The sequence below is a fragment of the Bufo bufo genome, chromosome 7 (assembly GCF_905171765.1).
Source record: "Bufo bufo chromosome 7, aBufBuf1.1, whole genome shotgun sequence".
Lineage (NCBI taxonomy): Eukaryota > Metazoa > Chordata > Amphibia > Anura > Bufonidae > Bufo > Bufo bufo.
In genome coordinates this window covers 26616297-26633351 of record NC_053395.1, presented here as the reverse complement: position 1 = coordinate 26633351, position 17055 = coordinate 26616297, and the positions used below count along the sequence as shown (strand labels likewise).

The following is a 17055-nucleotide window of genomic DNA, read 5'->3' as shown; positions in this document are numbered from 1 at the left end:
TGACCCATTGTAAAAACCCAACAGGATCGTGGAATAATTTACGAAGCAGAACCGCAAGCGTTACACGGGTTATCACTGCTACTGTAAGGCCCTTTTCAGACGAGCGAGTTTTCCGTGCGGGTGCAATGCGTGACGGGAACGCATTGCACCTGTGCCGAATCCTGACCCATTCATTTCAATGGGGCTGTGCACATGAGCGTTGTTTTACACTCATCAGATGCCATGCGGGTAATAAGCTGCGTGAAGGAGCGCCAAGCCCTGTTCCGGACAGCAGAGACACGGAGCATTAACATGACTGATAATGCTCCGTGCCTCTCTGTGATCTTTTTACTACAAAATCACGGTGAAAACTTTATCTCACTGTGATTTTGTAGTAAAAAGATCACAGAGAGGCACAGAGCATTATCAGTCATGTTAATGCTCCGTGTCTCTGCTGTCCGGAACAGGGCTTGGCACTCTTTCACGCAGCGGATTACCCTAAACCTTCAGTTTTTTTTATCACGCGCGTGAAAAACGCATTGCACCCGCGCGGAAAAAACTGAACGCAATCGCAGACAAAACAGACTGAAACTTGCTTGCAAAATGGTGCGAGTTTCACTGAACGCAACCTAAACGCATCCGGACCAATCGTGCCCCGATAGGATTACTGTGGCACACATCTAATCAGTAAGTGTTTATTTTTTAAGAGATGGCCTGCTTGGCACAGGGAACAGGAGTACATTACATTAAAAAAAAGCAAATTATTTACATAGTTTTGGAAGGTTTTGTACCTATACTGCATAGTAAATGAATTTAAAGAAGTATTCCCATCCCGAGGATATGCCATTTGCTTTATGGATTGGTGGGGCTTCAAACTCTGGAACCTCCATGATCCCAAGAATGAACGGATGCATCACTGACTTTGTTTAGTGCCAGATCCAGTTTGTTCAGTTTCTTGCGGGGGTTTTGCAACTGGTCAAAAAACGGAACAAACAGGAACGGAAGGCATCCTGATCTGGTTTGTTCCCATTGACAATGAATGGGGACAAAATGGAAGCGCTTTGCCCTGGTTTTGAGATACTCTTCCAGATCTCAAAATTGGAATGTAGAAGACCTAAAAAAGTAAAAATAATCAAAAGTAACATTCATAAGGTCAGTTCACAAAAAAGGAGGCAACAGCATTCTGTTTATAAGGTGGCAAATCTTTGGCTTATCACAGATTCTGTCACGTTATGGAGAAAAATAAGATGGCTGCAAGCAGTGTTTTTCAGTCAAAAGGACCGCTGACAGACCCTACTAAAAGGTGACGTGTCATCAACCCAGCACAGCGCTGTGACTTCTGTTATCAATGGAAGCAACAAAGTAGAGACAGGGCTTAAACGGAAATTTCCATAATTAGAGAAAAAAAAATTCCAACAAAAAATTGAAAACATGAACCCCACATCAGCATGCTATGCATTGATCTATTGCTTCAACACCATAATCCACTAATAAAACAAGGTCCCCTGTACACGTTTTGACCACAATGCTTTAACTCACCACATCAAGGTTGCCTCCTTCGAGTGGGTACCTACTCTTTGGCACAGCACCATGTGGCGACCACCGCTGCGGCAACACTGCGCCAGCAGGTGGCATCTCTCAGCAGTCGAACAGCTCCCCTGCTCTCATGTGGTCTCAGGAACTACACAGACAAATTAGGAATTTATCAACCCTTATTGCAGTCTCCTGGGTGCTGTTGGACTGCTGGAATCCATAACGGAATGCCTTTAGAAGCATTCTGTCATAATAGAAGTCTATGGCCTGCATAACGGATCTGTCCCGTTTACGTTATGCCAGAAAGGACTCCCCTGCATAACGTAAACGGGACGGATCCGTTTTGCAGCCCATAGACTTCTATTATGACAGAATGAATAACAGAATGCCGCTAAAGGCTTTACGTTATGCATTCCATCGTAGAATTGCGTTATGTTCCTTGTTAACGGAATCTAGAAAGCAATTTTGCTTTTACCACCAAACGAAGCGTGAACGAATTTCAAAATATGAAATTCGCTCATCTCTAGTCAATACATATACAAAGGCTTTGTGTGCTGTATACTGCTAATTACGCAGAGACGCAATGTGAATTGTGCTAAGCAGCAATAATAGGTCAATGCATAGCAAGGGGATGTGCGGTCCACATTTCTGTGTTTCGTACCAGAAGCAGCCTCATTCCAGTCCATGGATTGTCTGCCATTGCTGCTCAGTCCCATACGATTGACAGTGAACGAGCTGCAATACCACACACAGCCTATGGACAAGTGTGGCGCTGTGTCTGGGAAAACATTCAAATCCTGGAAAACTCCCTTTAAGAAGATGGTAAATAACCCAATTGTCAAGAAGAAAATCCTGGTGTCCGTCCCGACCCCTGGGATCTACATAGTGTTTTAGCTTTGTCCGGAGAATTCCTTGAATTGTGTCGGTCCAGGACACAGAATGGACAGTGACCACTAACAAATACACAAAAATGACTACTGCCCGTTTTAGTTCATCAGCTTTTCCCACCTCGAGGGAAAGAAAAAGAGCAATGAAAACCAGCCCTGAACAAAGACGTGCAGGGAGGGAATTAACTTCCTATCTGTTCCCTGGAAATCCATAAAAAACAATGAAAAAAAAGGAGGGGGACGGGGGGGGCGAGACTTCATTTCTCTGGAACAGTCCTGAAAGTCTGAATGCGTACCTAAAAAAACATCCAAAAAGCTCCTAGCAACAGGTCTTAAACTGCAGTCGCCAGCTATTCATGTAACACGGCGCGGATTCCAGAGGCACTAACTCATCGGGTAAAAATAACCCCATATTGTAAACAGCAGCGGTGACGCGAGACGGGACTGCAACTCTCACTCTCCAAACTTTGAAGCAAGAAAGAGAAAGCAACCAAAAGAAGACAGCCGTGACACAGAATATAACCCCTCCATGACTGATACTGCAAGCTGTCGTCCAGGACAAGCTCTCTATTTGCATTTCACCTTTTTACTTCGCTCTTCAAAGAAACACACATTTTTCCTGCTTTCTCTCGGATTACCTTTGAATGTACGTAAAGTGGTGGTCCAGGATGTTAAGAATATTGCCTACCCGCTGGAAGCAAGACAAAAAAATTTAAAATAAAAAATAACCCACCACTCCAGTGATCTCTACCCTGCCCCGATGCAAAAACATAACGTCCACCATTCACTGCAGCCAATCACTGGCGTATATACCCCACTGGTCCCAGCGATTGGCTGCAGCGGTCACGTGAATTGCTTATGACGACAACGCTGCAAAACTGGCAGAGGATCTAACAGGTAATAACTCAATTTAAAGAGGTATTTCGGTTACATTCATTTATCCATTATCCACAGGATAGGAGATAACTATTAGATCGGTGAGGGTCCTACCGCTGGGACCCCCACCGATGACAAGAATGGGGGCGCTGCACTCTGTTATTGCAGGAATTCCCATAGAAATAAATGAAGCAGTTGCACGTTCATTTCAGGGGGCCGCAGGGGATGGTGAGCCCCCGTTCTTGTGATCGGTGGGGGTCCCAGAGGCTGGAACCCACCAATCTAATAGTTATAACCTATCCTGTAGATAAGTGATAACCAGAATACCCCTTTAAGTGAATGGTTGCGGCTCCATGTACAGCAGGTGACCTGGTCTCTGCTGCGCAGGAAAACCTTAGGTAGCATCAGGCAGACGCCCTTTCAGTCTCAGAATGCACTCCCTTTGCAATAATGCCAACACCTCATGAGGTGGGACTAGCCCTTTAAGTGAAAACGCAAGACTTGTCGACATCTTAGGAGTCTTTGGTAGATGCTTAGAAGTAATTGTCCACAGCAGACTGAGTAAGTGACCAACAAACCGCCCAGGAGGAAACGCCTGGCCTCAAAATGAAGGCAGCAATAATGAGAAGTGAAAAGTATGCGCAAGTCATAAAGCCGGCTTGTAGAAACAGGCCCGACTCCACGCAACCAGTCGTAATTTCCTCAGGAACAAGCACACACAAAGTCCTGAAATTATCCTGGAAACGTAACCAACCCGAGGCCATGTCTGGTTGTCAAGACATGAAAAACACGATGAAGATGAGTTTTCAGAACTTCTATTTCTACAAGCTGCCAGCATAAGATGACATCCAAATGACAGGCCAAGTGTACACCAAGTAGGATGTGGACGCCAGAGGTCACGCTACATTTTTTCGGGAAGAGTAAAAATACTCCTCTTACCATTTTTGAGGAGTATTTTTAGCCGATGAGGAGTATGAAAGTTACAGTAATTCAAATAGTTAATATGAAGGCCTACATAACATTAAGGGGTTGCTATTTATGCAGGGAAACCATTACTAGTATCTAGAACTGTCTTCCATGCATAAATAGCTAATTTAGACAATTTAAAAGGGGGGTCGGCACCACCGAGGTCACTGTTGCGCCGAGGGGGTCGGCACCACTGTTGAGGTTTAAAGGGTTTGTCCTAAGATCGATATTTATCACCTGTCGTTAAAGACGACCCCTCGTCTTTCCGGATTTGTCCGTTTTGGAAACTACACTCCCCATGTAATAACAACCCTGGAGCATCTATTCGTATGACCTTATGTTGCACCATTCCTCTGTTATTAGTTATGAATGACAACCAGCAGAATTATAAATGCAGCTCTGGGGTATAATACAGCAAGTATTTACAAAGTTACTTCAACTCAGTAGATTATAGGGGTAACAACGCCATGTATATGATCAGTAAGGCCCGGCCACTGGTGTCCCCCTTGATCATGAGAACAGTGGACCCATGTTTCCCTATCTGAACGGAGCAGCGTTCATACATGCTCTCTGCGGCTCTATTCATTGTCTATAGGACCGCTGGAGACAGGCAAGCACTTGTACTATCTGTAGCAGTCCTGTACAGAATGGAGCGGCAGTGAGCAAACATGGCTGCTAAAACAAGGGGTCACCATTCTCACTATTGAAGCGGGCCACAGCAGTCAGACTCCAGCCAATCTGACCCTTATCTCCTATCCTGTGAATAGTGGATAAGTGCTGGTCGTGGGGCACCCACTTTAAAGTGATCTATTGGGAAATAATACTGGGGACCTAATCTTAGGATAGATGAGCAATATCAGACCGGTGGAGAATGCATTGTGGCCTTTTCATAGTATACCATGCACAGCGCTGTACAGTGGCTGTGCTTGGTACTGCAGCTCAATCCCATTCACTTGTATGGAAGAGCTGCAGAATGACCATGTGACCAATGGACGTGACACCACAGCCTCTTTAGGCTACTTTCACACTTGCGTTCAGAGCGGGTCCGTCTGGTGTCTGCACAGACGGATCCGCTCCTATAATGCAGACGTTTGGATCCGTTCAGAACGGATCCGTCTGCATTATAGTTTAGAAAAAATTCTAAGTGTGAAAGTTGTTCAGACGGATGCGTCCAGACTTTACATTGAAAGTCAATGGGGGACGGATCCGTTTGAAAATTGAGCCATATTGTGTCAACTTCAAACAGATCCGTCCCCATTGACTTACATTGTAAGTCTGGACGGATCCGTTTGCCTCCGTACGGCCAGGTGGACACCCGAACGCTGCAAGCAGCGTTCAGGTGTCCGCTTGCTGAGCGGAGCGGAGGCTGAACGCTGCCAGACTGATGCATTCTGAGCGGATCCGCATCCACTCAGAATGCATTGGGGCAGTACGGATGCGTTCGGGGCCGCTTGTGAGAGCCTTCAAACGGAGCTCACAAGCGGAACCCCGAACACTAGTGTGAAAGTAGCCTTAAAAAGTTTATCGTCGAGCGGGCCAAAAGTCAGACTCCTACCGATAGATACTGATGACCTACCCAAGCACACAAGTCCCAGAAACACCTTTAACTTTACATGAAGACTAAAACAGTTGTTAAAAGGACATACCCTTTAAAGGGCTTCTGTCAGCCCACTAAACAGTTTTTTTTTTTTTTGCTTAATAATAACCCCTACACTGCGATTTATCCATACATAAGTAAAATAAGAATTTTGGTTCAGTAGAATTTGCTAAAACCCTATTTTTATAATATGTAAATTACCTTGCTACCAGCAAGTAGGGCGGCTACTTGCTGGTAGCAGCCGCATCCTCCGATGGTAATGACGCCCCCACTGCTTGTTGATTGACAGGGCCAGCGGACGGGATCTTTCTCCGCTGGCCCTGCCTGTTTTCATTCAATATCTGGCGCCTGCGCCACGGCCGTACCTATCTACAATCGGCGCAGGCGCACTGAGAGGCGGCCACTCACTCGGCCGCTTCATCCTCAATGCGCCTGCGCCGATGACGTCACATTTACACCCGGCGCAGGCGCATTGAGGATGAAGCGGCCGAGTGAGTGGCCGCCTCTCAGTGCGCCTGCGCCGATTGAAGATAGGTACGGCCGCGGCGCAGGCGCCAGATATTGAATGAAAACAGGCAGGGCCAGCGGAGAAAGATCCCGTCCGCTGGCCCTGTCAAACAACAAGCAGAGGGGGCGTCATTACCATCGGAGGATGCGGCTGCTACCAGCAAGTAGCCGCCCTACTTGCTGGTAGCAAGGTAATTTACATATTATAAAAATAGGGTTTTAGCAAATTCTACTGAACCAAAATTCTTATTTTACTTATGTATGGATAAATCGCAGTGTAGGGGTTATTATTAAGCAAAAAAAAAAAAAAAAAAAACTGTTTAGTGGGCTGACAGAGGGCCTTTAATAAAAAAAATTAAACATGTCGCTTTCAGCATTGTACTGGATTTTGATAGAGAACTAAAGGGGAGGATGTTATACTTCTCCATTAAAACCTCCCCCCCCCCCCCCCCCCCCTTTTAAAACCACTGAACTCTGATGATGGAAATTGGGGTCTAGGATAAGTCCTGGTCTATGGCTCTGAACTCCGCACCCAGATACCTCAATAACTACCGACTGAAGCATTGCTAGATGATAACATGCAGATGGAAGCACATCAGCTGTGGGAAGATCAAAGCACATGCAAAAATACCAGATAAAATTATGGAAGTCACAAACTTTGTTACTTTATAATTTTCTGTGAAAAAAAAATAAAAATTAAAAATAAAATTCAGGACAAACTTATTTTTAGATCATATAAACTCTAGACCAGTGGGTAGAATAGCCCAAAGGCAAAGTTGAAATATGCAGTATGTACACAGACTAGTAGGGGATGTTGGATAGTCAGAAGTACCAGTTCAATGGAGAACTAGACCGAGTAAAGTATGTAACTGGCCACAGTGGAAAGGTTTGGCCTCTTGATTTCAATGGACACCGTAATACCTAATTCTCCCTGTAGGGGTGCTGCAGTGGAATTTAATACTTGATGCTGGGATTCTCCACAGATTACAGCAGATCGCTAGGGGACCCAGCAGCAGGAAACCATGTCATCAAACTGCACCTTTAACCGTTATTAGGACAAAACGATTGAGCATTCATTTACAAAAGCTACTTCTGAGCAAATACGTAAAAATGCAAACAGAAACCATGCAAGCGATTGACAAGCCACAGGCAGCGGAAGCAGGACGGCTGCTAGCACACAGGACACTAGGACTGCAATCGGCAGCAGCAACCCAATCAAAAGCAAGAAGCGCACAAAAGAATTAGGCTGGAAAAATAAAAATTCACCTAGCTGATTAGGGGAGTGGCTGACCAAATCCCGAATGGGAGGCATGCCTACGGGAAAGCAAGAGATTAAAACGTTATTTCTTCATCCAATCTGTGATACAACTAGTGAGGATCCGAATTAAGAGACGGAGGGGTCTGGATCACATTACAGCAGAAGCGGCTGTGCCCTACACAATTACCAGGTGGCTAAGGCTACCTTCACACTTGCGCTTTCCCTTTCCGCTATTTAGATCCGTCATAGGATCTCAATAGCGGGAGAAAACGCTTTAGTTTTGTTCCCATTCATTGTCAATGGGGACAAAACTCAACTGAACAAAACGGAGTGCCTCAGAATGCATTCCGTTCCGTTTGGTTGCATCCCCATCGCGGACAGAATAACGCTGCAAGCAGCGTTTTTCTGTCCGCGATGTTGTGTGGAGCAAGACGGCTCTGTCATGACACAGTAGAAAACGGATCCGTCCCTCTGACTTTTTAATGGGAGTTCATGACGGATCCGTCTTGGCTATGTTAAAGATAATACAACCGGATCCGTTCATAACGGATGCAGACATTTGTATTATCAGTAACGGAAGCGTTTTTGCTGATCACGACGTCTCCAGCAAAAACGCTGGTGTGAAAGTAGCCTTACCTAACATGACAATCAGAAGCAAATACATTTATTTTCCTAGGGAGTCGGAGGGGATTCAGGCGCAATATAAAACATATGTTGTGTCATACATTCTTTAGGATGTATTCTCCCTTCATAACTGCAATGGCAAGTCACTAGGATATGCCATCACTTTATGATTGGTGGGTGCCCACCTTTTGGGACCCCCACCAATTCTGCAGATGGCCTCTTCACAGCAGCGCTCTCAGACACATGACTGTGCGGGGAACTGCAGTCGGGCCCATTCAAGTGAATAGAGCTGTGCTGTAAAACAGTTGATGTGGGGCTCCTTATCCTTAGAATTGTGGGGGACCTAAATGTTGGGTTCCCAATAATCACAGCATATTCCAATGGGAACACTCCTATAAAGCGGCTGCGGAGGGTTAGAAAAACATGGCTGCTTTCTTCCCAAATCAGCTCCACACCTCCTGCCCACGGATAGTATGTGGTATTGGAACTTAGCTTTATTCACTTCAATGGAGCCGAGGTATCACACACACAAGCCACAGACAGATGTGGCAATGTTTTTAGATGAAGGCAGCCATTTTTTTCAAATCCCCTGTATATCTACTTACCTAAAGTCTTTAGTAGTTAAAGGAGTTGCCCAGGTTCAGAGCTGAACCTGGACATAACCCCTTCTTCCCCATTCGGCCCCCCCGAGTTGAGAATCGGAGCATGAAATGCTCCGATGCTCTCCCTTGCCCTGCGCCGTATAGCTTTTTCTTAAAATCCGGTGACATACCGGGCTATGATTGGCAGAGGCTTCCGCCTAGCAGGGATCACAGTGATGTCACAGGCACTAATGGACGGTTTTTAGCGCCGCCCTACCCTGTTTTACAGGCTAAGGCTGCGCTAAAGACCACCCATCAGTGCCAGTGATGTCACCGGGATCATTGCTAGGCAGAAGCCTCCACCTAGCAGTGTAAAAAGGTAAACAAACAGCCCTTGCCCTGCACTAAACAGCGCAGAGCAAGGGACAGCATCAGAGCATAAAAGGCTCCGATGCACAACTCAGAAGGGCTGAGTGGGGTTAGAAGCTCTGAACTCGAACAACCCCTTTAAAAGTGGCATATAACAGGTCTAATAATTGCTTTGGGCTCTGTGCTGTATTGCTGCCATTACTGTGGTATAGGTAACTATTTTACCAATGGTTTTCAAAAATGTGGGGGGTGGGGGATTTAATATGACTGATGTTCCTGTAAAATCTGTTTCTCTTCCGTTCATTGGGGGACACAGGCTTGACTGTGGGTATAACTGTTGCCACTAGGAGGTGACACTAAGCACAAAAGTGTGAGCTCCTCGCTCCAGCTATACCCTTCCTACAGGGACTAAGCTAAATCAGTTTGTGCAAAAGCAGTAGGAGAAGCAAAAGGAAACCAAACCATGTACAAACCCAGAATCACGCAGGCCACAACGAGGCCCATAACCAGAGAGAACTCTACGCTCCAGAGAAGCACCAGAAGATGCAAAGGTGTGTACTCTGCAAAATTTGGATAAGGTGTGCAAAGACGACCTGGTAGCCGCCCTGCACACTTGAAGGGCCAAAGCCCCATGATGTACTGCCCAAGAGGCCCCCACTGCCCGAGCAGAATGAGCAGTAACCTGGAAGGGCGGGGCCCGGTCACTGACACGGTACGCTTTCACAATGGCCAAACAAATACATCAGGAAATGGAAACTTTGGACGCAGCCAGCCCTCGTCTCGGTCCCTCTGAAATGACGTATAGTGAATCAGTCCGTCAGAAAGAGAACGTCTGAGACAGATCAATGCGAACGGCCCGAACCAAAACCAGAGTGTGTAGAGACTGCTCATGAGGAAGAGACGGGGCAGGACAAAAGGAAGGGAGAATGTTCTCTTCATTGAGATGGAATGCCGACACGACCTTCGGAAGGAAGGACTGGACAGGGTGAAGGACTACCTTGTCCTGATGGAGGATAAGGAAGGGCGACCGACATGAGAGACGCTAGTTCTGACACCCTACGGATGGAAGTGATCGTCAACAAAAAGGCCACCTTGTAAAACAGGAAGCGAAGGGACACCTGCTACAAAAGGCTCAAACGCAGAGGACTGGAGAGCGCTGAGCACCAGATTAAGGTCTCAAGGATTCAGTGGAGGCCAGTAAAGGGGCGCAGCGTGCGCCACCCCCTGCAGAAAGGTCCGAACCGCAAAAAGTGAAGCCAAGTTCTGCTAAAAAAGAATGGAAAGGGCCGAAACTTGCCCTTTGAGGGAACTGACAGCCAGCCCCAAGTCCATACCCGACTGCAGGAAAGACTAGAGTCGCGGCAACGAGAACTGAATGGGAGACACCTGGTGGCTTTCACACCAACTATAAGCAGGACTTCCAGGTCCGGTGATAGATATGGGAGGACGACAGCTTCCTAGCCCGAATCATGGTCTGGACAACAGCATCCGAGAAACTCCAGAGTCCTTAGTACGGCAGCGTTGACCCTAAATTCGGGTGGAAGATCGGTCCCTGTGACAAGAGATCCTCGCGAGAGATTGTCGAGAACTCCCCTCCAGCCCCGGAGACTGGCGCCCGTCGTCAACAATAACCAGCGGAGGGGAAGGAAGGAGCGGCCTGATGTCAGCATAGGAGACATCAACCACCACAGAAGGTCTCGGCGCATCGGGTCAGTGAGACGGATGAGTCGATCCAGGGAGGCCGGGGAATGGTCCCAAATGGTCAGAATGTGCCGCTGAAGAGCCCTAGTATGGAACAGAGTGTAGGGCACTGCTTCGAAGGAAGAGACCATGCAGCCCAGAGCCCTCCTGCACTGGCGAATGGGAAGAGGCTTAGGCCGCAACAAGGAGAGGATCTGACGGAGTGTGGAGAGTTTGTCCAGGGGAAAAGAATATCTTGGCCCAATTGGTGTTGAACAGCAAGGCCAGTAACATCAGCTGTCAAGATGGGTGAAGAGATGACTTTTATAGGTTCAGAACCCACCCGAAGCGTTCCAGGGTGTCCCGGACGATGCGTAGGCTGTCCGCCTTTGTCCGGAATGACGGACCCTTGATCAGGATATCGTCCAAGTACGGAATTGCCACTACCCCCCCCTGGCATGAAGCAGAGCCATGACTGAGGCCAGAAGCTTGGTAAAGACCCTGGGAGCTGTGGCAAGACGAAACGGGAGGGCCACAAACTGGCAATGAAAAATTCCACTGCGAACCGAAGATATTTCTGGTGACTGACGCAGATGGGAACATGGAGGCAAGTGTCCTCGATGTCTATTATGGACCTTACTCTGCCGGGTCCATGGATGCAATGACCGATCGCAGGGACTCCATCCAAAGCAGTTGAGAGCTTTGAGGTCTAGAATGGGATGGACCTTACCCTCCTTTTTGGGGACCACAAAAAGATTGGAGTAGAATCCGCGAAAAACGGTCTTGGAGCAGAAACAGAACTTTCACTCCCTGCAGCAGAAGGATGAGAATAGCCTGAAAAAAAGGAATGGGCGGCGGAGGGATAGGTGGCAGGGGACCAGCGAAAAAAATAAAAATAAAATCAGGGTGGAGGTGGGGACCGGAACTCCAGTTTGTAACCCTCCGAGATGACTTCTCATACCCAGGCATTCGAGATGTGAGCTAGCCAGACATGCTGGAACAGATAAAGACGACCTCGCACTCGACTGGGGGGAGTCAGAGACTACATGTCATGCAGGAGGACTTGGGGGTATAGGGCTTGAAGCCCTGCTGGCGAGGACACCAGGGAGGGCGAGGCTTGAAAGATGGCGTGCGCTTCTGCTCTGGGGCAGATTTGTCAGCTTGTCGCTTCGGGCTGGAGGAACTCCAAAAGGGCCGAAAAAGAGGTCTGCGCTTTTTATACTTGTTGAAGCGTGTCCTGCTCTGCGGCAAATGGGTGCTTTTACCCCCTGTAGCATCAGAGATGATCTCATCCAGACAGTTGGCTTTGTGGGGGGTCATCCACAGCAAGTAACCTGAGAAAGGGGAGGGGGTTGGAGCCAGGAATACTTACCCATCTGGCGCGTTCTGCACCCCTGGTTCCAGTCGGGTCACCACAATCTGTGTGCGGCCCCTTGGGGAGGGCTGCTACACCCTGTAGACCTGCAAAGCAGGGAGGTCTGCCTCCTATGGACACTAAGCTAAAACTGTTTTAGCTTAGTCCCTGTAGGAAGGGTATAGCTGGAGGGAGGAGCTCACACTTTTGTCCTTAGTGTCCGCCTCCTAGTGGCAGCAGCTATACCCACAGTCAAGCTTGTGTCCCCCAATGATACGGACGAGAAATATATATACACACACCTCTTAATTTCTGAGCATTTTCCTATGCCAGCTAGGAGTTGCTGTATATATTTGTGGTGTCATTTGTGGTATTGTAAATGTGTCTGGTTGCCAGCTTTTTTTTTTTTTTTTATCAAAAGTAGCATGCGGGGTATAAAAGCAGGGAAAAGTCGCACATTCTGGTGCAAAACAAGACCTGTGCTAAAATGTATGACTTTTCTACAGCAGCTTTTAGGACTTCAATAAATTCCCCCCTTTTCGATATGGACATGAAAAGTCTACTTGGCACTGGTTTGTAACAACCACGGCTCGTTAGTTCTCATAACTGTACTGTAACAAGTCATCCAACTGCGTGCCCATCAGAAGACCAGGGCAGACTGTATCCACTGGAAGCCATTATCTCCTATTGAAAGACTGCAGGAAGTCCATGTTCAACTAATGCTTAATCTCAGGAAAAGCTCCCAGCATATACACCAAGCATATTCATAGAACTAACCTGATGGGGCGAATGCGCACCAGGAGCTTTTCCTAGCAAATATAAAATAGGCTGAAAACAGGGTGTGAACAGGCCTGAATTGATACAGAAAGTACACTATCATTATACAAACCTTACCAGTCAAAAGAAGAGTTCAGTCTGAGCAGATAATGCCAAAACTAAAAAGAAAACCCTCTGTAATGTCTGACAATCGAGATCTGGTGCGGGAGGCAGCACATCCTCGGGAATAGGAAACCAATCTGCCCCGAAGATTTCAAGTGTCCTTAACATATGTACCTGCAACAAACTGCCGGACCACTGGAAGGAGCCGAGTCACCATCTCTGGTATCAAATCTTAACCACTGAGATAAACAGCATCTCATCTCCTGGAAAAGCTTTTATTTCAGTTTACAGACACTACACACAATACCTGCCAGAAGCCTATATATTATTAAAGTGTTCATTTAAGCTGCAACTAGCCCCACCATGCCGACCGGATCTTTTACATCTGAGGAATTTTGCATCTTATGTAAATAGACGGTTGCACAGGCTAACTGCACGACCACTGTGAAGAAAACCGGAGGTCGCCCAAACTGGACAAAGTACTGTATATACTTCTTCAAGGGTCTTCCTTAATCTGGTTAAAAAAATAAAAATAAAAAAATCCATGTTGTATTTGTTTTCATAGGGAAACACTGAAGTCGCAGACAACTCCCTAACTCTAGTATATGGCCTTATGGGACAGAGGAACGGAAGGCCATTTGTATCATGTGTCTAAGATATAGGCTACATGCACACGATCGTACAGTATGTGTTTTGCGGGTCACAAATTGTGCAAAAAAAAAAAATAACACGGATGACATCCGTATGCCATCCGTTTTTTTGGCGGCTCCATTGTAACAATGCCTAAAATGGACAAGAATAGGACATGTTCTATTTTTTTGGTGGGGCTATGGAACGGACATATTGATGTGGACATTTTTTGCGGACCCATTGAAATTAATGGGTCCGCATCCTATCCACAAAAAAAACGGGACAGATACAGAAAAAAATTACTTTGTGTGCATGAGGCAATATTCCGTTTTTCGACAAAGTACGGCAATTATTTTCACCATTCAAAAAAAATTCTGTCTGCAGATCGTAAGGCTCCAATGGTAAAAAAATAAAAACACAGTATACTGTGCGGGGGATGGATAGATAAAGATAGATATAGAGATAGATATAGATATAGATATACATATAAAGAGAGAGTGCCTGTGTATAGTCTTTTGGATATCCAAGTGGGGAGAATACATGTTTCAATGACCAATAAATCAACCCTCATCTCTAATACCTGTATGTTCAAGGGCATTTTCAGAATTTCTTAAAACGATATAATACCAGGAATATAACAAAAACTTTCTAATGTTCTAACCTCATGAGCTCCATCCCTAGTCTGTCGCCGTTTATCATAGGACACCCCATAAAAATGGTTTCATCAAAACCAGAGGGCCGGCGGCGGGGGACTGGTATGGGCTGAATAAGGCAGATATATGAGAAAGAAGTTTTACTTTTGCGTTGTCAGCTGACTTTCCTTTTAATACGTGGTGCGTTACCTGGCTGATTTTCGGTCGATGTGTGTTCGGGACACACTACAGTGCTGCTTTCTGACTCTTGGTTTAATACTTTAGTGGTTAAACCCAGACTGGCTGCTATGCCGGGAATCTGTTGCCCACGCTTCACAAGAGGTTTCTGTTCCTGGTGTCGGAATCGCGGTGGTACTTCGCGGGGAGGATAACGAGACGCCGGTTGTTGTTGCTGCTGCTGCTGTGGACTGAGTGCTGTGGGCCGCTTGGCATTATTATTCTGAATGCTGGTTACGGTGGAAATGCCACTGTTCCCATTGACAGGCTGAGGCTGGCTTAGTATTTGTTCTGGCACTGCATGGAAAAGACAAGGAAAAGGACGACGATTAGTGACCATAACTTACAAATAAAACGCATGAACACAGCAATTTACATGGACAATGGCTGCAGATTTAGATTAAAAGGATTTTAGTCTTGATCATGTACAAAAGTAAAAAAACTGATTCAAAATGGATCAAATACAAACAGGCTTAAAAGGCATCTGTCGGCAGATTTGTACCTATGACACTGGTTGACCCGTTACATGGGCACTTGGCGGCTGAAGGCATCTGCATTGGTCCCATGTTCATATGTGCTCGCATCACTGAGAAAAATAAAGACTTCAAATATGCAAATGAGCCTCTAGGAGCAACAGGGGCGTTGCCGTTACACCTAGAGGCTCTGCTCTCTCTGCAACTACCTGTGAAAACATCACACCTGGCCCTGTTAAAGTGCAGAGGAAGCAGCAGTTGCAGAGAGACCAGAGGCTAACGCTGGGTTCACACCTGAGCATACTGTATGGAGCGCTCCGTATGCGCGATTTTATCGGGCGTTCCTATTCGCGGCCGGCAACAAGCAAACGCCCATTGTCGCGCGTTCCCGGAAGTCTATGTACGGGAACGCGCGACCATACGCCCCAAAGAAGCTCCTGTACTTCTTGGGGCATAGGGCGTTTTACATCGCTTTCGTACGCGCTGTAAAACGCTCAGGTGAGAACCATGCCCATAGGGGATGATTGGTTCTTGCCTGTTGAGTGTTTTACAGCGCGTAGGAACACGCTGTAAAAGGCTCAGGTGTGAACCCAGCGTCAAAGTGTAATGGCAACGCCCCTGTTGCTCCTAGAGGCTCATTTGCATATATTAAAACATTGTATGTGTCTGCATTGCTGAGAAAAATGAACATGGGACCAACACAGATGACTTCAGCTGCCAAGCGCATGGAACAGGTCAGCCAGTTTCGTAGGTGCAAATCTGCGGACAGATGCCAGAACGTATGGAAGCTGGCATACGGATTAAATTAACCTGTATGAGACCCCCCAGCCATTATTTGACTGCTTCCCTTAAATAGCTGCATCTAATCAGTAACACGGTAAGGTCTGTTCACATCCTGGTTTTACTCTACATTTAAGGGCTCATGCACACAAGGTATTTTCTTTCAGTGTCTGTTTTTTTGCGGACTGTATGCAGAACCATTCCGTATGTCCGTTCCACAAAAAAAAAAAAAAAAAAAAAAATATGTCGTATTATAGTCCACATAACAGACAAGGGTAGGACTGTTCTATTAGGGTACAGCTGTTCCGTTTAGCAAAATACAGAATGCACACGGACATCATTCGAATTTTTTGGGGATCCGTGTTCTGCAGACCGCAAAATACATGCAGTCATGTGCATGAGCCCTAATAATGGAGCCATCAGTTTTTTTTTTGCACACACCACATAGGTCACCCCTCACCTGATGAAGGCTATATGTGAACTTCTGGCTTCCATCAAGTGGTATACATTGGCATAGGTTTTTCCGCTGTATAAGAAAGCACAGCAGACTGCATTTTCCTATACACAGGGCACAGCGAAAGAAACGTATACCGCAAGTGTACTTTTTTTATACCTAGGTATGCTACTGCTGCTTATATACTACTGGTTATAAAGCGGCATACGTTGAAGAATTCTCATGACGTGCACCAATAACGACATGTCAACAGTGCCTAGGAGGTATTCCAGAAATGTATTGGCCTACACAAACCTATACCCATAAAAAAAAAAAATCTTCCATTCACATTTGCTTATCCATTCTGGCCGGCCTGAGTATAAACGGCCGTGTTCAACTGCGGCAAAAAAAAGGGGGCTGAATGCAGCATGGGTGTAAACAAGACAACCCCCGAGAGAACGCCCCACAGACACAAAACAAAGACAGCGCCAAACAATGATAGGCTGGAGGAGGGCACAGCTACCCAAAATGCCGTGCGGCGAGAACCTACAGCCTGCGTCTACGGCTAAGCAGACTCACCCCCGTCACCTCTGAGCCCCTGTCACAATTACACAGCTCTAAAAAAAAAAATATGAAGCGTCTGGAGGGAGATTACCCCGACAGTTCAAGCAAAACGCAGAGCATCCGTGCAATTTACACAAAAATATTCAGTCTGGCGTGTCAAATCCTCAGCCTAGCGTCACATATTACGGTACTATGCGGTGGAGAAGATTTCTCTAT

The 17055-nt window shown here is 46.5% G+C and overlaps 1 protein-coding gene and 1 long non-coding RNA gene across 6 annotated transcripts in view; one reads left to right on the top strand and one right to left on the bottom strand.

Moving 5' to 3' along the window:
• The window catches only part of TNRC6A (trinucleotide repeat containing adaptor 6A), a 69089-nt gene that overhangs the window by 24713 nt on the left and 27321 nt on the right, over positions 1 to 17055 (bottom strand). For 4 of the 5 annotated variants that reach the window (XM_040441987.1, XM_040441986.1, XM_040441990.1 and 1 more), the window contains 2 exons: positions 14563 to 14886; positions 7612 to 7659 (listed from right to left, as the gene is read on the bottom strand). In XM_040441987.1, coding sequence (XP_040297921.1) covers positions 7612 to 7659; positions 14563 to 14886 — 372 coding nt within the window. The remainder of the gene's footprint in view (positions 1 to 7611; positions 7660 to 14562; positions 14887 to 17055) is intronic. The other variant, XM_040441988.1, reaches the window with a different exon arrangement.
• Positions 534 to 15657, top strand: LOC121009058. Its single transcript, XR_005780673.1, has 4 exons — positions 534 to 629; positions 2946 to 2950; positions 14749 to 14754; positions 15645 to 15657. It is a non-coding gene; the product is annotated as an uncharacterized LOC121009058 (long non-coding RNA).